This window comes from Panulirus ornatus, chromosome 7 (assembly GCF_036320965.1).
Source record: "Panulirus ornatus isolate Po-2019 chromosome 7, ASM3632096v1, whole genome shotgun sequence".
Classification (NCBI taxonomy): Eukaryota; Metazoa; Arthropoda; class Malacostraca; order Decapoda; family Palinuridae; genus Panulirus; species Panulirus ornatus.
The window spans coordinates 6,577,220-6,604,877 of NC_092230.1; the positions used below are offsets into that span (position 1 = coordinate 6,577,220).

The window sequence follows — 27,658 nt, forward strand, 5'->3', positions numbered from 1 at the left end:
ATATGAAGGAATGCAGATAGAAGGGAATGAACAAATCTTTGATCTGTTGGACCATAATCTAATACAAATCAAAGTGAAGTTTAAGACATATGACACGAAATATTATGTTAAAAAGTGGGAAAAGAAATATGACAAGTGGGGGAAAAAAAGTTAAAAAGTGGGAAAAGAAATATGACAAGTGGGGAAAAAAAGTTAAAAAGTGGGAAAAGAAAGCCTGCTATAAAATGAACAAAATTTCATTGAAAGGCTGTCTGAAAACGGTAGAAAATTAAAAGATAAATAAGATGGTTTATATAAGAAATATGAAAAGTGAAAAATGTGTGTGTTTTGGCACAGGGTCAAAAGTTGCCAGTGATATTTCGTACCTGACAATTTTTGACTACGTTATCTCATGACTCTTATGTTATCAGTTGATGATATGATTTTTGTATCATCTAAGACCTAGGTTCTATTATCACGATAAGATAAGGCGATGATATCAAGAAGTCGGTAAGGAAAAATGTAATTAAGGATATTATCTGCTGACTCCTGGTGTCAAGAAGGCCAAGAACCAAAACAAGTTCACCTTAGTAACTCAGTAGCCAAAGTGACGTTGTGAGGATAGTATTTCACGTCCGTGTTGTAACACTATATTTGTTACTGTATCTATGAATTAATACGTCTATACATAGCGTCACCATGTTGAAGGTACGTTGACCTTGCTAAGGAAGGTAAGCTTATCTTTGGTGTCCTCCAGTGACGGTTGTGAACATTTAGCAGCTTAGCCGGTACTTGGCTGGTGGGTGGTTGCACACCCCCCTGAGGCGCTGGCACTTGTGCATATAATATATATATATATATTATTGATGTAGAATATCTGATCTGTCCACGACACTCATGATTGCAGAGTTAGTATGCCCATTAGTTCTGACCCCAGGACACGGAATGTGTTAATTACTGCTGACCCAGTACACAGTCGCTAGGTCTGACCTAGTGCACTTGGTATGATTGCTGACCCAGTACATTTCCTGCTGGCTACTACTGACCCAGTACACTTAATGCTTCTACTGACCCAGTATGCTTAATACTTCTACTGACTCAGTATGTATACTGCTAGCTACTACTGACCCAGTACACTTAATGCTGACCCAGTACGTATACTGCTAGCTACTAATGACCCAGTACGCTTAATGCTTCTACTGATCCAGTACATATACTGCTAGCTACTACTGACCCAGTACGTATACTGCTAGCTACTGCTGACCCAGTACGCTTAATGCTTCTACTGATCCAGTACATATACTGCTAGCTACTACTGACCCAGTACGTATACTGCTAGCTACTGCTGACCCAGTATGCTTAATGCTTCTACTGACCGAGTACGTATACTGCTAGCTACTACTGACCCAGTACGTATACTGCTAGCTACTGCTGACCCGGTACGCTAAATGCTTCTACTGACCCAGTATGTATACTGCTAGTTACTACTGACCCAGTACGTATACTGCTAGCTACTGCTAACCCAGTACGCTTAATGCTTCTACTGACCGAATGCATTAAATCTAGCTACTATCGGCCCAATACACATAATTCTTCTTCCGACCCATTGCATTTACCTCTATCTACTACTGATCTAGTACGCCTAATGCTTCAACTGACACGGTACATTTAATGCTAGCTAATGATGACAGAGCACTTGCTCTGCCAGATTTAGGCACAGATTAAGGGCTTTATATTACGAGTGGCCTCTAAATGTGAAAAAAATACTTAAATTTCAGGGTTTATGATATTACTTGAAAATTGCTAGAACCATGAAAAAAGACTCCCAAAAATTATAAGTATCATTCTGATATTACTACATAGTTATATCTGATTATTGAGTTCATATGTCTGTGCAGAAATATTGTACACTAAGACTTTTGTAGGCCAGATGTCCATAAGGTGCTGCACAACTGTGGTGGCAGGCGGTATTCACTGAGGTCAGATGCATCCCTTGCTCAGCTTCAAACGTATCACACCTGACCTTAGGAAAGGTTTAAAGTTTGACCTTATCGTGCTTTAGGCTGTTAATTTCTAGAAAGGGAATGTGTTTAACAAAAAGTAAATATTGGTACCTCAATAGAGTTGACCGGAAAACTTATGAAACTTCTTTTTTGACTTTCCTTGGTAAAGTACTGTCTCTTTCAAACCCATAGTAGAGGATATTGGCACTGGAATGGAAGCATTTATCCCCACTTCCTCCTAGACGACCTCCTTTTCCAATTTGTAGTTCAGTTGTTCATGTTCTGAGGCTATTCAGGCTAGGGATCTGGCGTACTGTTGCCCTTCCTTTCCTTCACTTTTCCGTTCTGAAGGTATTATAACCATCTCACCTGTTAACAGAGCAACTCCCTTTGGTTCTTGTTTCTCCTCTAACTGTACAATGGATGATTCCAACATTTTATACAATATTTTGTTTAAGCCTGAGTTCTCTTATCTGTCGGCATAAACAGTCATGACATTCGCTCATTTTCACTGAACAGTAGTAGCAATAGAATTCACCTGTTTTCCGCTTCCTTTCTTTTTAAATTCCAGCTGCTTTGACAGTCAGTGCCTCTCATGTAGGAAGATCATTTATTCAGTTTGAAGCTTTTTGTAGGAAAAGTAAGAAATTATTGTCAAAAATATGTGTGCTTTGTTACTGTAAATACGTCATTGATAATTTAGTGTATTGCATTACCAGGTATTGAGACACAGAGTACTACAGTGTTGAGATTGGTGGTTTATCTACGAGGGGGCATGTGTTTTGTGGTGTTAGGTCACACCTGCTAATTAAGAAAAAAAATTACAAAGGAATTTTTATCAAAGCAGTAGGAATTAAAAAAAAAAGTGCAAAGCAAGTGGCTTTTATTGCTTCTGTTGTCCAAGGATGTTGAGCAGTTGTCATGATTGTTTAGGCCTGCTGATAGGAGAAACTTGATATAAACAAAATATTTTTTTAAGGAGATAAAGATATTGGGAAATGCATGTGATGATTTCTTTTAAGGACATTGTAGAATTACAATGGATAAAAAAAAACTAGAGCTAGTAAATGTTAGCAATAAAATTTGTTGTTTTGCTTTGTCGCTGTCTCTTGCGTTAGCGAGGTAGCGCAAGAAAACAGACGAAAGAATGGCCCAACCCACCCACATAAACATGTATATACATACACGTCCACACACGCAAAAATATATACCTATACATCTCAACGTATACATATATATATACACACACAGACATATCCATATATACACATGTACATAATGCATGCTGTCTTCCTTTATTTATTCCCATCGCCACCCCACCACACATGGAATAACAACCCCCTCCCCCCTCATGTGTGTGAGGTAGCGCTAGGAAAAGACAACAAAGGCCCCATTCGTTCACACTCAGTCTCTAGCTGTCATGTAATAATGCACCGAAACCACAGTTCCCTTTCCACATCCAGGCCCCACAGAACTTTCCATGGTTTACCCCAGACACTTCACATGCCCTGGTTCAATCCATTGACAGCACGTCGACCCTGGTATACCACATCGTTCCAATTCACTCTATTCCTTGCACGCCTTTCACCCTCCTGCATGTTCAGGCCCCGATCACTCAAAATCTTTTTCACTCCATCTTTCCACCTCCAATTTGGTCTTCCACTTCTCCTCGTTCCCTCCACCTCTGACACATATATCCTCTTGGTCAATCTTTCCTCACTCATTCTCTCCATGTGACCAAACCATTTCAAAACACCTTCTGCTCTCTCAACCAAACTCTTTTTATTACCACACATCTCTCTTACCCATACATTACTTACTCGATCAAACCACATTACACCACATATTGTCCTCAGACCTCTCATTTCCAGCACTTCCACCCTCCTCCGCACAACTTTATCCATAGCCCATGCCTCACAACCATACAACATTGTTGGAACCACTATTCCTTCAAACATACCCATTTTTGCTTTCCGAGATAATGTTCTCGACTTCCACACATTTTTCAAGGCTCCCAGGATTTTTCGCTTCCTCCCCCACCCTATGATTCACTTCCGCTTCCATGGTTCCATCCGCTGCCAAATCCACTCCCAAACATCTAAAACACTTCACTTTCTCCAGTTTTTCTCCCTTCAAACTTACCTCCCAATTGACTTGACCCTCAACCATACTGTACCTAATAACCTTGCTCTTATTCACATTTACTCTCAACTTTCTTCTTTCACACACCTTACCAAACTCAGTCACCAGCTTGTGCAGTTTCTCACATGAATCAGCCACCAGCGCTGTATCATCAGCGAACAACAACTGACTCACTTCCCAAGCTCTCTCATCCACAACAGACTGCATACTTGCCCCTCTTTCCAAAACTCTTGCATTCACCTCCCTAACAACCCCATCCATAAACAAATTAAACAACCATGGAGACATCACACACCCCTGCTGCAACCTACATTCACTGAGAACCAATCACTTTCCTCTCTTCCTACACATACACATGCCTTACATCCTCGATAAAAACTTTTCACTGCTTCTAACAACTTGCCTCCCACACCATATATTCTTAATACCTTCCACAGAGCATCTCTATCAACTCTATCATATGCCTTCTCCAGATCCATAAATGCTACATACAAATCCATTTGCTTCTCTAAGTATTTCTCACATACATTCTTCAAAGCAAACACCTGATCCACACATCCTCTACCACTTCTGAAACCACACTGCTCTTCCCCAATCTGATGCTCTGTACATGCCTTCACCCTCTCAATCAATACCCTCCCATATGATTTACGAGGAATACTCGACAAACTTATACCTCTGTAATTTGAGCACTCACTCTTATACCCTTTTTCTTTGTACAATGGCACTATGCAAGCATTCTGCCAATCCTCAGGCACTTCACCATGAATCATACATACATTAAATAACCTTACCAACTAGTCAACAATATAGTCACCCCCTTTTTTAATAAATTCCACTCTAATACCATCCAAACCCGCTGCCTTGCCGGCTTTCATTTTCCGCAAAGCTTTTACTATCTCTTCTCTGTTTACCAAATCATTTTCCCTAACCCTCTCACTTTGCATACCACCTCGACCAGAACACCCTATATCTGCCACTCTATCATCAAACACATTCAACAAACCTTCAAAATACTCACTCCATCTCCTTCTCACATCACAACTACTTGTTATCACCTCCCCATTAGCCCCTTTCACTGAAGTTCCCATTTGCTCCCTTGTCTTACACACTTTATTTACCTCCTTCCAGAACATCTTTTTATTCTCCTTAAAATTCAATGATACTCTCTCACCCCAACTCTCATTTGCAATAAAATTACAGTTGATAAAAAGAGCTAGAGCTAGTAAATATTAGCAGCAAATTTGCTTGGAAGATTTGATTGGTTGCAGAGTTGGGGAAGCGAACTAGGTTTGCTAATCTGAATACTACAGGTTGAATTCCACAACTGTCTTTGTCTTAACCTCAGTTGAGAATATACTTTATTACTGTTACTGTCAATCCATTACCAATTAGCTTTTCTGTTATAATGTATTAAGAGTTCCTATGGGATTGCAGTAAGAAAATATAACTAGTGTTATTTTGTTTATGACAATATTGACAAGGATATTTTTTTTTTTTTTTTTTTTTTTATACTTTGTCGCTGTCTCCCGCGTTTGCGAGGTAGCGCAAGGAAACAGACGAAAGAAATGGCCCAACCCCCCCCATACACATGTACATACACACGTCCACACACGCAAATATACATACCTACACAGCTTTCCATGGTTTACCCCAGACGCTTCACATGCCTTGATTCAATCCACTGACAGCACGTCAACCCCTGTATACCACATCGCTCCAATTCACTCTATTCCTTGCCCTCCTTTCACCCTCCTGCATGTTCAGGCCCCGATCACACAAAATCCTTTTCACTCCATCTTTCCACCTCCAATTTGGTCTCCCTCTTCTCCTCGTTCCCTCCACCTCCGACACATATATCCTCTTGGTCAATCTTTCCTCACTCATTCTCTCCATGTGCCCAAACCACTTCAAAACACCCTCTTCTGCTCTCTCAACCACGCTCTTTTTATTTCCACACATCTCTCTTACCCTTACGTTACTTACTCGATCAAACCACCTCTCACCACACATTGTCCTCAAACATCTCATTTCCAGCACATCCATCCTCCTACGCACAACTCTATCCATAGCCCACGCCTCGCAACCATACAACATTGTTGGAACTACTATTCCTTCAAACATACCCATTTTTGCTTTCCGGGATAATGTTCTCGAATTCCACACATTTTTCAAGGCTCCCAAAATTTTCGCCCCCTCCCCCACCCTATGATCCACTTCCGCTTCCATGGTTCCATCCGCTGACAGATCCACTCCCAGATATCTAAAACACTTCACTTCCTCCAGCCTCTCACCATTCAAACTCACCTCCCAATTGACTTGACCCTCAACCCTACTGTACCTAATAACCTTGCTCTTATTGACATTTACTCTTAACTTTCTTCTTCCACACACTTTACCAAACTCCGTCACCAGCTTCTGCAGTTTCTCACATGAATCCGCCACCAGCGCTGTATCATATTATTAAAACATAAACAGGCACCTGTTGTCCATACTACTGCATGTAATGTTTTTCTAAATCTTGCCCTTGAAATAGAAAACCCACTAGTAATCTTCTGTGATGAGAATTTTTGTGCATGTGCATGAGGGTTTATATAGGAAGCAATCTTAGAAGATTTTAAATTTTGCTTTCAAGCTGATAAGTTAGAAATTTCAACAGAAAAGAAGCTGTATTCTTCCTGTCAAGTAATATTGGATATTTTTCAGTGTGTCTTTATTCCTCGTATTGCAATTTTCATTGCTACTTGTAAAAAGTATGGACTGGGTTTGAAGAATTTGTTAGATGTTAATCTCCTATAATTGAAGAACTCTTTCATAGTTCCCAATAACTTAAGACCTACCACATTTCAAAAGACAGCTCTTTCACTTCCTCTAAAACGTGTAAATACTTTCCCTTGTCTTTTCTTTTCCTGTTTCATAGGCCTCTCTATATTTCAATTAAGGCCCTGCCTTGATGTGCCCTTTTGTCCATGACTGGAGCCTTCAGCATATAAAACAAAAAAAAATTAGAAACTGCTCAAAGAGTCTCTTTTGCTGAACAAAAAGTACTGTTAAAGTATACAGTAGAGGTGGTTACTGTCCTCTCCAGTAATTGGTTGTTTTTGCAATTTTGTGTGAAAGGTCTTGTCAACATCATCGACAGGTGTAGCTAGAAACAGCTTCGCTTATATATGTACTCTTACTTTTTGATGATTTGGTCAGAACTCACTTGGAACACACTTTTCAGTTTAGGTCACCAAACCTGGTCAAAGATGAAGGGAAATGAGGATGAATTAAAGAACAACAATCAGACTAATGCCATCACTCGGAAATTAGCATCATGAGGGAAGACTCAAAGACCTAATATTATTTTATCTTAAAAAGTGCAGACACTGAGATCTAATTGTTTTTGAATTTAATGTTGGTATAATAACATTGGAGGATTTGTTCATTTTAAACAGAGATTCATTGTCCAGAAATTAAAGTTTGAAGATTATAGGAAGGAGATATATTAGCGATTTGGGCAAGTGTTTTTACCTGTATATTGGTGGAACACAAATAAACTACCTTCAGATGTAGTTTATGCAAATAATTGTAGTACCTTAGGATGGCTGGATGTATTTCCCATACTACATTTTTTTTTTTTCTTTGTGGCAGATGAGCTGATGGGTAGGGAGGAGTTTTTTTGCTTTACTAGCCTATTCCTACCATAATTGAAAAAAGAATACAAAGAAATTCAAACAGCAATAGACTACTGGGTCCCTTTGAGGCTGTTTGTGTTATTGGAAGCAAGATGAAAATCATAGGTCAGTGTGATGAGAGTTGAAATATATACATTTTAAAGATAGAAAAACATTATAAAGTTTTCTTGTAGCTAAGAATGCACTAATAATGTCATGCATTTAAGGTGAAACATTTATCGAGCCTATTTTGATAAATCATTCTGATTGTTAGCAATCCTGTTGAAGAAAACATATTTTGTCTTATTCTAATTTGTGACGATGACTAGGAGTGAAATCAGATGCATATGTCCCTATGTAAATTGTTAGATTGAGATTATTGAAGCCTTTAATGATATTGAATTCCTTTATCAGATCACCTCTTAACCTTCTCTTTCTAAACTAGATAGATTTAAGTTGTTTAACTGGCTCTCATAGTATTCGTTTCTCAATCCAGGAATCATCTTGGTAGCTCGGTTGCTTTGTTTCTCAGTCCAGGAATCGCCTTGGTAGCTCGTCTCTGTAATCTATCCATTTGTGTCTTTTCTCAAGTTGGGTGACCAAAACTGAACTCAATATTCAAGATGGGGATGCTTGAATGACTTGATAAGAGAAAGGATAATTACCTGGACTTATATTCGATAACCCAAGCTATAAATCCAAGAATTTTTTTCACCATTACTTCTGTGCATTGTTTACCTGGCTTTATGTCACCAGATTTTATTGCACCCAACTCTTTTAACTCATTTACCTTTTGCAGTTCAAAAGAATTCATGCTGTAGCTTGCCTTTTCATTTTTTACTGCCGACATGTAGATTTTTACACTTATCGATATTAGAATTAATTTGCCACCTATGAGCCCAGTCCATCAGTTTGCCTGTGTCTGTTTGAAGCTGCAGATGTTCAATTTCTGTTTTAGATTTGTTTTCCAATTTAACATCGTCTGTGAATTTCAAGAGTGCAACCTTTTATCAGTATCATTAATGTACATTGGGCAATTAATCATTTTCCTTACTTCTGAAGTACATCGTCATCTGTACCATTTGACTTAGCTTTATTAAGTAACCTTTGATGTGGACCTTTATGGAATGCTTTTTGAAAATCAAGATAGATGACATCTGCTGCTTTACTGTCATCATATGTGTTGATTATATCATTAAAGAAATCAAGATTGTTAGACTTGAATGGTTTTGTTAATAACCGTGTTGAGTCATTTATTTTGTATTGATCCTCTAAATGGTGTACAATCTCACCCTGATGGATGATTTCCATTAGTTTACTAACTAAAGACATTAAGCTGAATGGGGAATAATTTCTGGGCAGTTCTTTATTACCCTTTTTGAAAATGGGTGTTACTTTAGCAAGCTTCCATCCCTGTGGTATTTTCCTTGTAGCAAGTGACTTATTGAAGAGAGTACTCGAGGATTAAAGTATCTTATTTTTCACCTTTTTCACTGTCCTAAGATTAATCTTTTCTAGGCCTGCTGTTTTATTTATTTTCATTTCACTGACTGCAGATACTATATCTTTAACTCGTATATTCATGTGTTGCAAAATGGTTTCCTCTCTTATCTTTGGAACTGGATTTGGGACATAAGCTGTTATCTTCAGTTGCAAATACAGATATAGTCAGTTAAAATCTTTGTCATTTATTCGTTGTTGTGAACCAAATTATTATTTTCAATTAATTATTATAGACTGTTTGACTGGATTATGACTTGCTTACTTCTAACATACCCATAAAATTCCCTTAGGTTTCATTTGTTATTTTCAGCAATATACGCTTCATACTGATGTTTACTGTGATGAATAAGTCTGTAGTTTCTCTATGCAGACTTGAATAATTGGCTTATCAAGCTGGTTATTGGTCTCTTTGATCTCCATATGTCATTGTTCCACCATTTTGGCTTTGCATTGGAAAAAGATCATCCACTAGTGATGCACAAAATTTCCCTCCCTTGTTTTGAACATTTTGCTTAAACTGTTATTCATAATATCATCCCATGTTTGCCCGTCAAGAGTGATACGAATGTTGTTAGAATTTGTAAGTCTAAGATTTGGAATTTTTCTACAACTTAAGTTTACCAGCATTAAGGCAATGTTGAAAGTTTACTCGAAAGCAATCTGCAGGTGATCACTTGTACCAAACTTTTTACTGACTTCCTTTGTTAACAAGATCCTTGTTAGTTGGAACTAAATGTAATATATTCTCATTGCAGTGAGGTTTATCAGATAATTGTTCTAGTGTACTCTCAAGCAGATTTAGGTAAAGCCCATGTCCCAATATTGGTACAATGGTATGTTAAATGATTTGTCATTGACCATCAGATCTCCTGTTATCTGCCTTTACCATGTACTCATGTGTATTGACCTAGGGCTCTCCTCTGTTGCCTTCACGTATAGTGACTACATGACACTGAAATTAAAAGAGGTTGCCCATTTGCCTTAAATCTCCGTCTTACTCAAAAAGCTTAAACTGCCCATTTAGCTTAGTTTGGTATATATTAGTATGCTGTACTTCCTTATGAGTAACTGAGAGGAAAAGAGCTTCATGTAGATTGTACAAATAATCAAGAAAGTAATCTGTAAGTGGATTTGTGTTTGTTTACCTAATCTGATTAACAGACAAAAATTCTAACTTCACAGGTAAAAAGTCATTAACATATTCTCTCCGTGCATTTACCCGATTAAATGAAGGTTCATTTGGGGTAGCATTAAGTTTGCATTGTATTCTGTAGAATAAATTGTCTTTTTGATTATTGATATGGTAATTTTCTTTACTACAGTACTCTAACAGAATTCTGTCTGAAGTTAGTGTATTATCTGATAGAGGTCCACAACTTGACCTTGGGCAATCTCTAAACCTTGGTTGTAATACATAGGATATTGAATTCAGAAACCAACTTTGTTACTCTCCTTTTCCACCTTTCCTTTCCTTTTTTTCTTGCTTGTTCACTGTTTCCCCCACATTGGTGAAGTAGCACCAAGAAGAGACAAAGAAAAGGCCTCATTTGCCCACATCCATTCTCTATCTGTCATGTGTAATGCCTTTCCTTTTATGATTATATCTTTTCTTGCCTTTCACTTATCCCTCGTCACCTGAACCACAGATTTTGTAAACTAATTTTAGACTTGTAAGATCATATGATGTATGAAATATATTATTACAGTTATAGTCTCATTAGTGTTTAACAGAGACACAGATGTTTTATCGTTCATTTTCCCTTAAGCATTCTTAAGGAAATATAGGTTAATGAATTTGATATTGATATTCCACAAGCACTGAATTCCTTTTCATTCATTGTATCGAAGGATTAATCATCTATGAACTCTCTGTGGAATACCTTACAGTGTTTTTCAATTCAATCTTTTTCATTTATTTTGGCTGATATCTCTGATTTTTGAAGTGAGGCATAGGCATGTAGCCTCATAGCTGTTTCTTTATCACAGCTGAACCTTATAACAGATTTGCTTTTTCTTGTACTTAAATCTTCGGAAAGCTAGTCATAAGATTTAATGTGTGGTGTATCTTTAAATCTTCAGGGTGTAGTATCACTTGTGACTGGTGGAGCATCTGGTCTTGGACGAGCCACTGTAGAGAGGATCATCCGTGAAGGGGGCCGGGCTGTCATCTGCGACCTTTCTACGTCACAGGGAGCCAAAGTTGCTGAGGAATTAGGAGACCATGCTGTCTTTGCTCCAACTGATGTAAATGATAGTTTTAGTTGCATTGTTAAATGACTTTGTACAACTTATTGTAAATCTGAGACATGAATACATTTAAAAGGTCCATAGTAATTGAAGACTTACAGAAGCAGATTTTGGCATTAGGGGTTATGCTGTTCAGCGTTACCTTATGAAATCTGGATTTAAGAATGAAGGGCAAGAGTGAAGTTTTGTTCTCTGGGACATGCTTGACATTGTTTCTCAGTAATATGCTGCAAAATTTCAAAGTTTTGGAGGATAATTCCCCATATTGTTTGGAATATTTTTATGTGTAATTTATCTTTCAATCAAAACATGTCTTTATATCTTTATCTTTATCCTACCAAATCTTTTGTTCTCAAGTAAGCTATTTCGTATAATTCACACCATCCTCTTGTTACCATTTGATGTCTGTTGTCTCTCATTGCCCATTAGCATATGATATTTTTATAATTATTTTTTTTTTTTTTTTTTTTTTTTTTTTTTTTTTTTTTTTATACTTTGTCGCTGTCTCCCGCGTTTGCGAGGTAGCGCAAGGAAACAGACGAAAGAAATGGCCCAACCCCCCCCCCCCATACACATGTACATACACACGTCCACACACGCAAATATACATACCTACACAGCTTTCCATGGTTTACCCCAGACGCTTCACATGCCTTGATTCAATCCACTGACAGCACGTCAACCCCTGTATACCACATGACTCCAATTCACTCTATTCCTTGCCCTCCTTTCACCCTCCTGCATGTTCAGGCCCCGATCACACAAAATCTTTTTCACTCCATCTTTCCACCTCCAATTTGGTCTCCCTCTTCTCCTCGTTCCCTCCACCTCCGACACATATATCCTCTTGGTCAATCTCTCCTCACTCATTCTCTCCATGTGCCCAAACCATTTCAAAACACCCTCTTCTGCTCTCTCAACCACGCTCTTTTTATTTCCACACATCTCTCTTACCCTTACGTTACTTACTCGATCAAACCACCTCACACCACACATTGTCCTCAAACATCTCATTTCCAGCACATCCATCCTCCTGCGCACATCTCTATCCATAGCCCACGCCTCGCAACCATACAACATTGTTGGAACCACTATTCCCTCAAACATACCCATTTTTGCTTTCCGAGATAATGTTCTCGACTTCCACACATTTTTCAAGGCTCCCAAAATTTTCGCCCCCTCCCCCACCCTATGATCCACTTCCGCTTCCATGGTTCCATCCGCTGACAGATCCACTCCCAGATATCTAAAACACTTCACTTCCTCCAGTTTTTCTCCATTCAAACTCACCTCCCAATTGGCTTGACCCTCACCCCTACTGTACCTAATAACCTTGCTCTTATTCACATTTACTCTCAACTTTCTTCTTCCACACACTTTACCAAACTCAGTCACCAGCTTCTGCAGTTTCTCACATGAATCAGCCACCAGCGCTGTATCATCAGCGAACAACAACTGACTCACTTCCCAAGCTCTCTCATCCCCAACAGACTTCATACTTGCCCCTCTTTCCAGGACTCTTGCATTTACCTCCTTTACAACCCCATCCATAAACAAATTAAACAACCATGGAGACATCACACACCCCTGCCGCAAACCTACATTCACTGAGAACCAATCACTTTCCTCTCTTCCTACACGTACACATGCCTTACATCCTCGATAAAAACTTTTCACTGCTTCTAACAACTTGCCTCCCACACCATATATTCTTAATACCTTCCACAGAGCATCTCTATCAACTCTATCATATGCCTTCTCCAGATCCATAAATGCTACATACAAATCCATTTGCTTTTCTAAGTATTTCTCACATACATTCTTCAAAGCAAACACCTGATCCACACATCCTCTACCACTTCTGAAACCGCACTGCTCTTCCCCAATCTGATGCTCTGTACATGCCTTCACCCTCTCAATCAATACCCTCCCATATAATTTACCAGGAATACTCAACAAACTTATACCTCTGTAATTTGAGCACTCACTCTTATCCCCTTTGCCTTTGTACAATGGCACTATGCACGCATTCCGCCAATCCTCAGGCACCTCACCATGAGTCATACATACATTAAATAACCTTACCAACCAATAATTATTATTATTATTATTATTACTTATTCATTTATTTTATTTTGCCTTCTTGCTTTCTCCCGCGTTAGCAAGGTAGCGCAAGGAAACAGACGAAAGAATGGCCCAACCCACCCACATATATACATACACGTCCACACACGCAAATATACATACCTATACATCCCAATGTACACATATATATACACACACAGACATAAACATATATACACATGTACATAATTCATACTGTCTGCCTTTATTTATTCCCATCGCCACCTCGCCACACATGGAATAACAACCCCCTACCCCCTCATGTGTGTGAGGTAGCAATAGGAAAAGACATCAAAGGCCACATTTGTTCACACTCAGTCTCTAGCTGTCATGTAATAATGCACCGAAACCACAGCTCCCTTTCCACATCCAGGCCCCACAACTTTCCATGGTTTACCCCAGACGCTTCACATGCCCTGGTTCAATCCATTAACAGCACGTCAACCTCGGTATACCACATCGTTCCAATTCACTCTATTCCTTGCACGCCTTTCACCCTCCTGCATGTTCAGGCCCCGATCACTCAAAATCTTTTTCACTCCATCTTTCCACCTCCAATTTGGTCTTCCACTTCTCCTCGTTCCCTCCACCTCTGACACATATATCCTCTTGGTCAATCTTTCCTCACTCATTCTCTCCATGTGACCAAACCATTTCAAAACACCCTCTTCTGCTCTCTCAACCACACTCTTTTTATTTCCACACATCTCTCTTACCCTTACATTACTTACTCGATCAAACCACCTCACACCACATATTGTCCTCAAACATCTCATTTCCAGCACATCCACCCTCCTGCGCACAACTCTATCCATAGCTCACGCCTCGCAGCCATACAACATTGTATGGCTGCCATACAACAATGTTTCTAACATTATTATTATTATTATTATTATTATTATTATTATTATTATTATCATTATTATTATTATTTGAATTATTATTGTTATCATTATTATACTTTATCACTATCTCCTGTGTCAGCGAGGTAGCGCAAGAAAACACTAGGAATGGCCCAACCCACCCACATACACATGTATATACATAAACATCCATGCACACACATATACATACACAGACATAAACATATATACACATGTACATATTCATACTTGCTGCTTTCATCCATCCCACCCCACCACACATGAAATGGCATCCCCCTCTACCCCTCCAGCGAGGTAGCACCAGGAAAAGACAAAAAAGGCCACATTCGTTCACACTCAGTCTCTATCTGTCATGTGTAGTGCACTAAAACCACAGCTCCCTTTCCACATCCAGGCCCCATAATACATAATCACTGTTTCCCACATCAGTGAGGTAGCGCCAGGAAACAGACAAAGAATGGCCCATCCACTCGCATACACATAACTATACATAAACGCCCATTGTTATACTTTGTTGCTGTCTCTCACGTTAGCTAGGTAGCGCAAGGAAACAGACGAAAGAATGGCCCAACCCACCCACATACACATGTATATACATACATGCTCATACACTCATGTATACATACCTACACATTTCAATGTATACATACATATGCATTATATTTTATTTATTTATTAACTTTGTCGTTGTCTCCCGCATTACCGCGGTAGCGCAAGGAAACACAGGAAAGAATGGCCCAACCCACCCACATACACATGTATATACATACATGTCCACACACACATATATACATATGTATGCATCTCAGCGTATACATACATATACACACACAGACATATACATATATACTCATGCACATAATTCATACAGTTTCCCCTAATTCATTCCCGTCGCCTCCCTGCCACACATGAAATGACAACCCCCTCCCCCAGCATGTGCACGAGGTAGCGCCAGGCAAAGACAACAAAGGCCACATTCGTTCACACTCAGTCTCTACCTCTCATGTATAATGCACCGAAACCACAGCTCCCTTTCCACATCCAGGCCCCACAGAATTTTCCATGGTTTACCCCAGACGCTTCACATGCCCTGGTTCAATCCATTGACAGCACGTCGACTCCAGTATACCACATCGCTCCAATTCACTCTATTCCACGCACGCCTTTCACCCTCCTGCATGTTAAGGCCCCGATCGCTCAGAATCTTTTTCACTCCATCTTTCCACCTTCAATTTGGTCTCCCACTTCTCCTCGTTCTCTCCACCTCCGACATATATATCCTCTTTGTCAATCTCTCCTCACTCATTCTCTTCATGTGACCAAACCATTTCAAAACACCCTCTTCTGCTCTGTCGACCACACTCTTTTTATTTCCACACATCTCTCTTACCCTTTCATTGCTTACTCGATCAAACCACCTCACACAACATATTGTCCTCAGACATCTCATTTCTAGCACATCCACCCTCCTCCACACAACTCTATCTATAGCCCACACCTCACAACCATATAACATTGTCGGAACCACTATTCCTTCAAACATACCCATTTTTGCTTTCCAAGATGGTCTTTTCGACTTCCACACATTTTTCAGTGCTCCCAGAACTTTTGCCCCCTCTGCCACCCTATGATTCACTTCTGCTTCTATGGTTCCATCTGCTGCCAAATCCACTCCCAGATATCTAAAACACTTCACTTTCTCCAGTTTTTCTCCATTCAAACTTACCTCCCAATGACTTGTCCCTCAACCCTACTGTACCTAATAACCTTGCTCTTATTCACATTTACTCTAACTTTCTTCTTTCACACACTTTACCAGACTCAGTCTCCAGCTTCTGCAGTTTCTCACCCGAATCAGCCACCAAGCTCTCTCATCCACAACAGACTGCATACTTGCCCCTCTCTTCAAAACTCTTGCATTCACCTCCCTAACAACCCCAAACATACGCAGACATATACATATTTTTTTTTTTTTTTTGCTTTGTCGCTGTCTCCCGCGTTTGCGAGGTAGCGCAAGGAAACAGACGAAAGAAATGGCCCAACCCACCCCCATACACATGTATATACATACATCCACACATGCAAATATACATACCTACACAGCTTTCCATGGTTTACCCCAGACGCTTCACATGCCCTGATTCAATCCACTGACAGCACGTCAACCCCGGTATACCACATCGATCCAATTCACTCTATTCCTTGCCCTCCTTTCACCCTCCTGCATGTTCAGGCCCCGATCACACAAAATCTTTTTCACTCCATCTTTCCACCTCCAATTTGGTCTCCCACTTCTCGTTCCCTCCACCACCGACACATATATTCTCTTGGTCAATCTTTCCTCACTCATTCTCTCCATGTGCCCAAACCATTTCAAAACACCCTCTTCTGCTCTCTCAACCACGCCCTTTTTATTTCCACACATCTCTCTTACCCTTACGTTACTTACTCGATCAAACCACCTCACACCACACATTGTCCTCAAACATCTCATTTCCAGCACATCCATCCTCCTGCGCACAACTCTATCCATAGCCCACGCCTCGCAACCATACAACATTGTTGGAACCACTATTCCTTCAAACATACCCATTTTTGCCATTGTACAAAGGCAAAGGGGATAAGAGTGAGTGCTCAAATTACAGAGGTATAAGTTGAGTATTCCTGGTAGATTATATGGGAGGGTATTGATTGAGAGGGTGAAGGCATGTACAGAGCATCAGATTGGGGAAGAGCAGTGTGGTTTCAGAAGTGGTAGAGGATGTGTGGATCAGGTGTTTGCTTTGAAGAATGTATGTGAGAAATACTTAGAAAAGCAAATGGATTTGTATGTAGCATTTATGGATCTGGAGAAGGAATATGATAGAGTTGATAGAGATGCTCTGTGGAAGGTATTAAGAATATATGGTGTGGGAGGCAAGTTGTTAGAAGCATTGAAAAGTTTTTATCAAGGATGTAAGGCATGTGTACGTGTAGGAAGAGAGGAAAGTGATTGGTTCTCAATGAATGTAGGTTTGCGGCAGGGGTGTGTGATGTCTCCATGGTTGTTTAATTTGTTTATGGATGGGGTTGTTAGGGAGGTAAATGCAAGAGTTTTGGAAAGAGGGGCAAGTATGAAGTCTGTTGGGGATGAGAGAGCTTGGGAAGTGAGTCAGTTGTTGTTCGCTGATGATACAGCGCTGGTGGCTGATTCATGTGAGAAACTGCAGAAGCTGGTGACTGAGTTTGGTAAAGTGTGTGAAAGAAGAAAGTTAAGAGTAAATGTGAATAAGAGCAAGGTTATTAGGTACAGTAGGGTTGAGGGTCAAGTCAATTGGGAGGTAAGTTTGAATGGAGAAAAACTGGAGGAAGTGAAGTGTTTTAGATATCTGGGAGTGGATCTGGCAGCGGATGGAACCATGGAAGCGGAAGTGGATCATAGGGTGGGGGAGGGGGCGAAAATCCTGGGAGCCTTGAAGAATGTGTGGAAGTCGAGAACATTATCTCGGAAAGCAAAAATATACATATATACACATATATATACTTGTTGCCTTCATCCATTCCCGTGGCCACCCTGCCACACATTTCATGTGTGGCGGGATGGCGATGACCATATACACACATATTCATACATATCAACATATACATACACACATAGACATATACACATATACAGATTCATACTTGCTTGCTTTCGTCTATTCCTGTCGCTACTCAGCCCCACAGGAAACAGCATTGCTACCCCCCCTTCAGCGAGTTAGCACCAGGAAAACAGACATAAAAGGCCACATTTGTTCATACTCTGTGTTTATCTGTCATGTGTAATTCACTGAAACCACAGCTCCCTATCCACATCCAGGCCCCTCAGACTTTTCTATGGTTTACCCTAGACATTTCCCATGCCCTGGTTCAGTCCATGGACAGCATTTCAACCCCAGTATACCACATCGTTCCAGTTTGCTCTATTCCTTGCATGCCTCTCGCCCTCCTGTATGTTCAGGCCTTGATCACTCAAATTCTTATTCACTCCATCCTTTTACCTCCAATTTGGTCTCCTGCTTCTCATTGTTCCCTCCACCTTGGACACATGTATCCACTTTGTCAACCTTTCCTTACTTGTTCTCTCCATGTGTTCAAACCATTTCAACACCCCTTCTTCTGCTCTCACAACCACACTCTCTATACTATACATATATTGCAAGAGGCCACAGTGGAGTGTATGATCTATTATATGCTGATTACCACTAGGAAAATGAAACATGATAAGTTCCCAAGTGCACTTTCATATGATGATCACATCATGAGGGGAGATTCAAGAATGAGATAGAAGTAACATTTCCACTCTTACATCCTCTTCTTTCCTTTTTACCTCCATCCAGTATAGTTTCTTATCCCAAAACATTTCGCCTAACTTTCTTCCAAAATCTTCATCTGCTCTTCCTTTGCTTTCCTCTCTCAGCTTCTTAACATTCTGCTTACATATTTTATATTCTTCCTTCTTTTGCTGAACTTCCACTGGAACATTCCTGTCGAGCAATTTACCATATGCCTTTTTCTTCTACAGAATTTCCAATTTCTTATGTCCACCATGCATTCCTCTTTTTATTCCAGTATGTCATGGTCATGTATCCAGCTACTAATTCTACAACTTTTAATAGTATTTCTTGAAACATTTTAAACACCTCATTCACACACGACTACATCCCTACATTCACTGCACATCTAAGCTTTCAGTTACCTTCCTTTCATACTTCTTCCTGCATGTTTTCTGATGCTTGTCAGCACTTTTACTTCCATTCTCCTTCACACCATACCTCCACTTCTTGATCCTCATCCTCACAAGAATCTTCTCACAACTCTACCTCTCTTTCATCCACTGCCACATAGTTAGTCAAAGCCTTTTTGCTCTTCTCTTCTATCATTCCACATCTGTTTATATCTGTGAATCATTGTGTTCTGAAAAAAGGTGTTTGCAAGGAATGAACCCCCTCAGCACAAATATCCACAAGATAACTTCCATTCTCATTTACTCCAGGCACTCCCCATTTACCATCTCACCAGTTTCATCACATCCCATTTTCACGTTCATATCACCCAATACGACCACTTTCTCATATTCTCAAAACTGTTTATACAATCATTCAGATTTCTCCAGAAAAGCTTCATTTCATCCTTACCTTGTAAAGTCTTCATATTCACAGGTACATATACATGTACCCATGCATATTTCACAATCCCAATCTTGCTGAGAGCAGAATTGCACATTCTTCTTTCCCTCTTCCCTGATAATTTTCATTTATTTCCATCCATACCACACCTCTCCCATGCCTACCCATAACTTGCATTCATCATATCCATTCTAACACCACACACCTAACCCAAGGATATGGGTTTCCTCAGTCCCTAGCAAATCCACGCTTAAACTTTTAAACCTCTCCACAAGCTGAGGAGGTCAGATTGTAAGATTGGTTTGCTTGTTGAAGAACTGAAAGTTGTGGATGAATGTAAGTGCTTGAGAGTGAAGTTGGAATGTTTGTGGAAAACTGAAGATGAGAGACCATGAAGGATTACTTGTCCCGATGCTGATGGGTGGCTGTGAACTTCAAGTGTATATAGGTCAGGGTAGATAGAATATAGGCACAGTAGATGAGAATGATTTCATCAGTATTATTTTAACCATCCAAAAAGACAGAATAAAGATTGAAGATTTGATAAGGATACGTGATGTAAATTCATTAGAAAGGCACATAAATGGAAGCATTTTAGAATGGTATGGTCGTGATGAAAATCTTGTTGTTTGGCTGGTCATGAAGGTACATTGCAATATAGTGGAAGGTACAAGGAGGAGAGTTTGACAGTGGAATGGGTGGAGAGATTAGGGTGAAGGATATTCTTGATGAATGCATCGGAAGGAATTAGTGGCGAACTGATGCAATGGAAGCATTTTGTGTATGGAAGCGGTATGACTTGAGACTTTAGGCTCAGTGGACAACTAGGATGTGCTTTCACAGGCATGTAAGGCCATGATTGACATTGACACACTGGACATGGATTGAGGATGTGTGTAAATTATGTTACAGAGGCAAACATCCCACTGAATTAGGAATGGAGTAATAATAGGATAGATTAGATGTATTTGTTACAAGTGAGTTGGTAACTATTTTGCTTGTAGTTATAGTTGGTTTATTTATTATTTATTATATTTGTCGGTCTCCCGCATTAGCGAGGTAGAGCAAGGAAACAGATGAAAGAATAACCCAACCCACCCACATACACATATATGTACATATACGTCCACACACGCACATATACATACCCATACATCTCAACGAATGCATATATATACACCCACAGACATATACATATATACACATGTACATAATTCATAGTCTGCCCTTATTCATTCCCGTCACCACCCCACCACACATGAAATGACAACCCTCGCCCCCGCATGTGCACGAGATAGCGCTAGGAAAAGACAACAAAGGCCACATTGATTCACACTCAGTCTCTAGCTGTCATGTATAATGCGCCAAAACCACACCTCCCTTTCCACATCCAGGCCCCACAAAACTTTCCATGGTTTACCCCAGACGCTTCACATGCCCTGGTTCAATCCATTAACAGCACATCGACCCCAGTATACCACATCGTTCCAATTCACTGTACTGTTGGTACTAAACAGTAAAGTTATTTAGTCTGATAGTAGCAAAAAATTATGAAAAGATATATTGGGTTGTGTCTTTGGATAATCTCTAGGATTTAATTGCCAGTTGCTGGTAAATATAGTATGATGTTTGATTATACATTGTTAATTCAATATTCAAAAGGTTTAAAGACTGACTTTTTCTCCTTTTTATTTTTCAAGAAAATGTGATCAAAACATGATATATCTCATTCAGAGCATTTTTCCAATGCTGTTAGTTGAGAGAGAGAACATGAATACATAGAGTGCTCTCTATCTAGTTTTGAATACATCTTTTGTCATTAAGTAATTACAGATATTTACTTATTGCAGGTAACATCTACAGCTGATGTCGAGAACGCTTTGGCATTGTGCAAGGATAAGTTTGGTCGGCTTGATGTAGCAGTAAGCTGTGCTGGCTTGGGCATGGCAGCAAAAGTGTACAACCATAACAAGAAAGTATCTCACAGCTTTGAAGATTTTATGAAGATTCAGACGGTATGTTAGATTTTCATTTTGTATATCCTTTACCCCCCAGAGTATGTTAATTTTCATGCTGTATACCCTTTACCCTTATATTTGATGTCCTATAGACAGTCATGTTATTATTTTAGAGAGCTTTTGTATGGTGTGTTATTAAGACAGTTTTGCCCCTTAAGATGAGATATGTTTATGAGGATTCACTGTTTGTGAGGATTCATTCCATTCAGCCAAAAAGATTTGAGGCTAGCACTTTATGGGAACTCACCTAGACCCCTAACATTATAACTTGGCATGAAGTAAACATCCTCCTCCATTTCTGCCAAGTATTGTTTGACATCAGCTTGTGGTGTCTTTACTTTCATTTCTATCCTTCTGAGGTATCAGAAGGTATTGGTATTATCTGTTTGTGGGTCTTCCTTATGTATTTAGTTATATCTAGAGAACTAGCACACTTGGAGATGATATAGGTGTCGGCTACTACTGAAAGCTGGCAATGACTTAAGACTTTGTTTTGATAGGTCGTTCAAACCATTGCTTTTTTCTTTTTATTGTACATTTGTTCTAAATCTTTTGATTTTGAATAAGCTAAAATAGTAAAAAAAAATCAAAACCACCATAGTGGAAATACCTGCAGCACCATGGAGAAATGTGTGAACTGTAAGTCTCAATCAGAAAGGTGCTTACTGGCATGTGCTGATTCATGAGGAAGCTCATGCTTTCCAGTGCAAGGAAACCAGACACTTCAAAGTGATGCTTTTTAGGCTAAGCATAGTGCTACAGATTTTTATCGAGATCATTTGAGCCCTCTTAACCAAAATGATGTAAATGGATTGTTAGTACTTTTTTTCTTGAAGGTTGTCTAATCCTAGAAAATTCAAAAGAAATTTGTCAGGAGGGGGTGACTGTATTGTTGACTCTTTGGTAAGGTTACTTAATGAATGTATGACTCATGGTGAGGTGCCTGAGGACTGGCGGAATGCTTGCATAGTGCCATTGTACAAAGGCAAAGGGGATAAGAGTGAGTGCTCAAATTACAGAGTTATAAGTTTGTTGAGTATTCCTGGGAAATTATATGGTAGAGGATTGATTGAGCGGGTGAAGGCATGTACAGAGCATCAGATTAGGGAAGAGCAGTGTGGTTTCAGAAGTGGTAAAGGGTGTGTGGATCAGGTGTTTGCTTTGAGAAATGTATGTGAGAAATATTTGGAAAAGCAAATGGATTTGTATGTAGCATTTATGGATCTGGAGAAGGCATATGATAGAGTTGATAGAGATGCTCTGTGGAAGGTATTAAGAATATATGGTGTGGGAGGTAAGTTGTTAGAAGCAGTGAAAAGTTCTTATCGAGGATGTAAGGCATGTGTACATGTAGGAAAAGAGGAAAGTGATTGGTTCTCAGTGAATGTAGGTTTGTGGCGTGGCAGGGGTGCATGATGTCTCCATGGTTGTTTAATTTGTTTATGGATGGAGTTGTTAGGGAGGTGAATGCAAGAGTTTTGGAAAGAGGGGCAAGTATGAAGTCTGTTTTGGACGAGAGAGCTTGAGAAGTTAGTCAGTTGTTGTTCGCTGATGATACAACGCTGGTGGCTGATTCGTGTGAGAAACTGCAGAAGCTGGTGACTGAGTTTGGTAAAGTGTGTGAAAGAAGAAAGATGAGAGTAAATGTGAATAAGAGTAAGGTTATTAGGTACAGTAGGTTTGAGGGTCAAGTCAATTGGGAGGTAAGTTTCAATGGAGAAAAACTGGAGGAAGTGAAGTGTTTTAGATATCTGGTAGTGGATTTGGCATTGAATGGAACTATGGAAGTGTAAGTGAATCATAGGGTGGGGGAGGGGGCGAAAGTTCTGGGAGCGTTGAAAAATGTGTGGAATTCGGGAACGTTATCTTGGAAAGCAAAAATGAGTATGTTTGAAGGAATAGTGGTTCCAACAATGTTATATGGTTGCGAGGTGTGGCCTATAGATGGAGTTGTGCGGAGGAGGGTGGATGTGCTGGAAATGATGTGTTTGAGGACAATATGTGGTGTGAGGTGGTTTGATCGAGTAAGTAATGAAAGGGTAAGAGTGATGTGTGGTAGTAAAAGGAATGTGGTTGAGAGAGCAGGAGAGGGTGTTTTGAAATGGTGATGTCTCCATTCATATGGAGAGAATGAGCGAGGAAGATTGACAAAGAGGATATATGTGTCAGAAGTGGAGGGAACGAGGAGAAGTGGGAGACCAAATTGGAGGTGGAAAGATGGAGTGAAAAAGATTTTGAGTGATCGGGGCCTGAACATGGGAGGGTGAAAGGCGTGCAAGGGATAGAGTGAATTGGAGCAATTTGGTATGCCGGGGTCGACGTGCTGTCAGTGGATTGAACCAGGGCATGTGAAGCATCTGGGGTAAACCATGGAAAGTTTTGTGGGGCCTGGATGTGGAAAGGGAACTGTGGTTTCAATGCATTATACATGACAGCTAGAGACTGTTTGTGAACAAATGTGGCCTTTGTTTTTTTTTCATGGCTCTACCTCGTGCACATGTGGGGGGAGGGGGTTTTCATTTCATGTGTGGCGGTGTGGCGACGGGAATGAATAAGGGCAGACAGTATGAATTATGTACATGTGTATACATGTATATATATATGTATACGTTGAGATGTATAGGTATGCATATGTCGCGTGTGTGGACGTGTATGTATATACATGTGTATGTGGGTGGGTTAGGCCTTTTTTTTGTGTGTTTCCTTGCCCTACCTCACTAACGCAGGAGACAGTGACAAAATATGATAAAAAAAAAAGATATAGGTTACATAGTCATAGATTTTTTCCAGTAAGGTTCATCCTGAATATGGGAAAGTCTTTGATTGTTCCATGCTAGAATAACTAAGCTTTAGGTCAGTTGCTGCTTCCAAACAAGTTTATTTTGCCTTCCAACTGAAAAAATCTCCAAGGTGAAAGACTACAGTTAATGTGGCCTGGTGTGTCAGACATGGATGATTGTCCCAAACTGGACACAAAAGGGACTTTAAAATTGGAAAATAAGATGATTGTTTTAAGTCTAGCAACAAAATGTATTCCTCCAGTGGATCAAGACTGTTATGAGGATTGCTGTGGCGCATGTTCAGAAAGTACCACAGTAGCACATTTTCTGTTTCTGAGCAAGACCTTTATGGGTACACCACCAAACTTCTAGCAACTGATGGTTCGGATCCTCCTTTAGTCCGGACAAAATTACGTGAGGGAACTTGGAATTACCACAGCCACCAGACAGGTTTACTGGTTGGCCATAGATGGTGTTGTGTGTAGTGTGTGCTTATTTACATTCTTTACACTGTGCTTGGTGGTGATACCACAATTCTGTGAGATTCTTAGCTTATTTTGCTTAAATTTAACCCTAGCTATGGCTTCTAAGACATGAGTGTCAGTCATAGTGCCAGATGTAAACACCAGTCCATATTGATCCAAGATAAAGTAGAACTGTTGAAAAAATGGACCGTAGTGTTTTGGTGCATAAGCTTTGTGACATCTACAGTATTGGTTCATCAAGTGTTTATGATATAAAGAAGCAAAGGGAGAAAATATTGAATAAAATTCCATGCAGACAGTGATTCCAAGAAGAAAATGACGGTTAGAGAAACTATGAAAGATGGTAAGAGTACTGAGCATGATCGAGTGATTATGGAATGGTTTCAACAGTGTCGGAGTGATGGAGTGGACTTGTCAGGTAGCATGATAATGGACCGGGCTAAGTTGTTCCATAAAGAACTTAAATTACAACATTTAATATTTGTTTGATTTAAATTTCTAGTAGTCCATGGTATACTTTAGACACATGGGAGGTGTATGATTAGTGGGTTAGAGGTGTGTTGAGGAATTATTTTTACGTGACCACGGTTGGTCTGGCAAAATGGTTAATCCGGCAAGGCTTTGGAACCAAGAGCCCCGGAAAATCGGTGGTGTATCTATAGTTGCTTTCAGTTTGAATGTTGAAATGGGTTATGACCATTTTATTCTTTAGAAGATCCTTTAGATGGTCCCTCCATTCTTTGCCAGGGAAGTTTAAGTCTGGTCCTGAAAAGAAAGCTTCCTCTTACTAAAGGAAAGATGACCGTCCATTCAGCTTTTTGTATGAGAGTGGTGGTGTTACAGGACTCGGCCTGCTCAAGGTTACACCACAAGTGAAAAGTCATCTTTGGCAAGGCTATATCATTGGGAGTACAGTCTTGTCAAAGGACTTCTCAACCTAAAGGAACGCATATTTCCCTGTTATTATAAGTAGTGAAGCCATAGGCTACAGGAGCCTTTAAAAAGAGGTTATGAGTAACACCAAGATTCCCTCGTCAAAAGAGGTCCTGGGGTGATCAAAAAAATGATGATGATGATATGAGCATGAGTAATGGGTCCTGATACATGATGAGGAACACCTGCCTTGTGACATTTTAGAGTTTCCGTTTCTTAAGACTATTTGTTTCTTCACTTTTTCGATGGGATGAAGTCTTTAAACTTCATGTAAATGCTCAAGAAGTGACGGTTAGTCTTATGTGTTTGAGGAATATGCCTCATATCTTTGAAAAGTAAGCATCACTTATTTTTAAGAATATGCCTCATTTCTTTGGAAAGAAAGCTTCATATTTTTTTTTTAGGAATATGCCTTATATATTTGAAAAGAAAGTGTCATATTTTTTAGGAATGTGCCCCATATTTTTTAAAAGAAAGCATCATATTTTGAGGAATTTGCTTTTTAACTAGGAAAAGAAATTATATTTTTTAGGAATATGCTTCATATCTTTGAAAATATAGCATATTATCTGGGAAAACAATTTACTTCTCCCTTTCCTACTGAATTAGTATCTTTGGGAGGAGAAGTTTTTAAGCCTACTCGTTTTAGAAACAGAGTCTGTATGTGACCAGAGAGTACAAATATTGAACCCAAGATACCCAACTTGTCACCCTTGTTAATTCTTGAAGAGGTTCCCCCTCACATTTGATAAGGTCATTCCAAGTTGATAAGCTCTCGGTCCACTTTTGTAACCTCAACATCAGTCTTATGCGAGAGAAAATGTCAAGGTACTTGTGGATGTAGGTTTTAAGATAGTTTCAGCTGGGAAAGAAGGGTTGGAAGTATCTGAAAATCTATGTTTATTAGTTGGAGGTAATTAGGAGCAGGGGAAGATGAAAGGTAATATGAAAAGGTGGATAAAGTGTTCATAAATAGTGAGTTGTGAAATATACTAGGAAATTGTATGTTATGCATTAATTTAGGCAAAGATACTGTGTAAGCCCCAATTTTGTTTTGTGTGTGAAAGACATTAATGTTAATGTAGATTTAGAGATAGGTTATCTTTTGTTTGTAGGAGGCTGGATTTGAAGAAGGAGCATAGAGGACAGAATTAATGAAGGAATAAGGGTTAGTGCATGATCACAAGTCGTCTTTTTTTTTTTATTATTATACTTTGTCGCTGTCTCCCGCGTTTGCGAGGTAGCGCAAGGAAACAGACGAAAGAAATGGCCCAACCCCCCCCCCATACACATGTATATACATACGTCCACACACGCAAATATACATACCTACACAGCTTTCCATGGTTTACCCCAGACGCTTCACATGCCTTGATTCAATCCACTGACAGCACGTCAACCCCGGTATACCACATCGCTCCAATTCACTCTATTCCTTGCCCTCCTTTCACCCTCCTGCATGTTCAGGCCCCGATCACACAAAATCTTTTTCACTCCATCTTTCCACCTCCAATTTGGTCTCCCTCTTCTCCTCGTTCCCTCCACCTCCGACACATATATCCTCTTGGTCAATCTTTCCTCACTCATTCTCTCCATGTGCCCAAATCACTTCAAAACACCCTCTTCTGCTCTCTCAACCACGCTCTTTTTATTTCCACACATCTCTCTTACCCTTACGTTACTCACTCGATCAAACCACCTCACACCACACATTGTCCTCAAACATCTCATTTCCAGCACATCCATCCTCCTGC

General features: G+C 39.7%; 1 protein-coding gene across 1 annotated transcript in view; it reads left to right on the forward strand.

Annotated features, from left to right (window-relative positions):
* The first annotated feature begins 530 nt into the window (after positions 1-530).
* The window catches only part of scu (hydroxysteroid 17-beta dehydrogenase 10), a 34,382-nt gene continuing 7,254 nt past the window's right edge, over positions 531-27,658 (forward strand). The window contains exons 1-3 of the mRNA XM_071663199.1: positions 531-687; positions 11,366-11,530; positions 21,539-21,703. Of these exons, the coding sequence (XP_071519300.1) occupies positions 679-687; positions 11,366-11,530; positions 21,539-21,703 (339 nt within the window). The 5' untranslated portion in view covers positions 531-678. The remainder of the gene's footprint in view (positions 688-11,365; positions 11,531-21,538; positions 21,704-27,658) is intronic.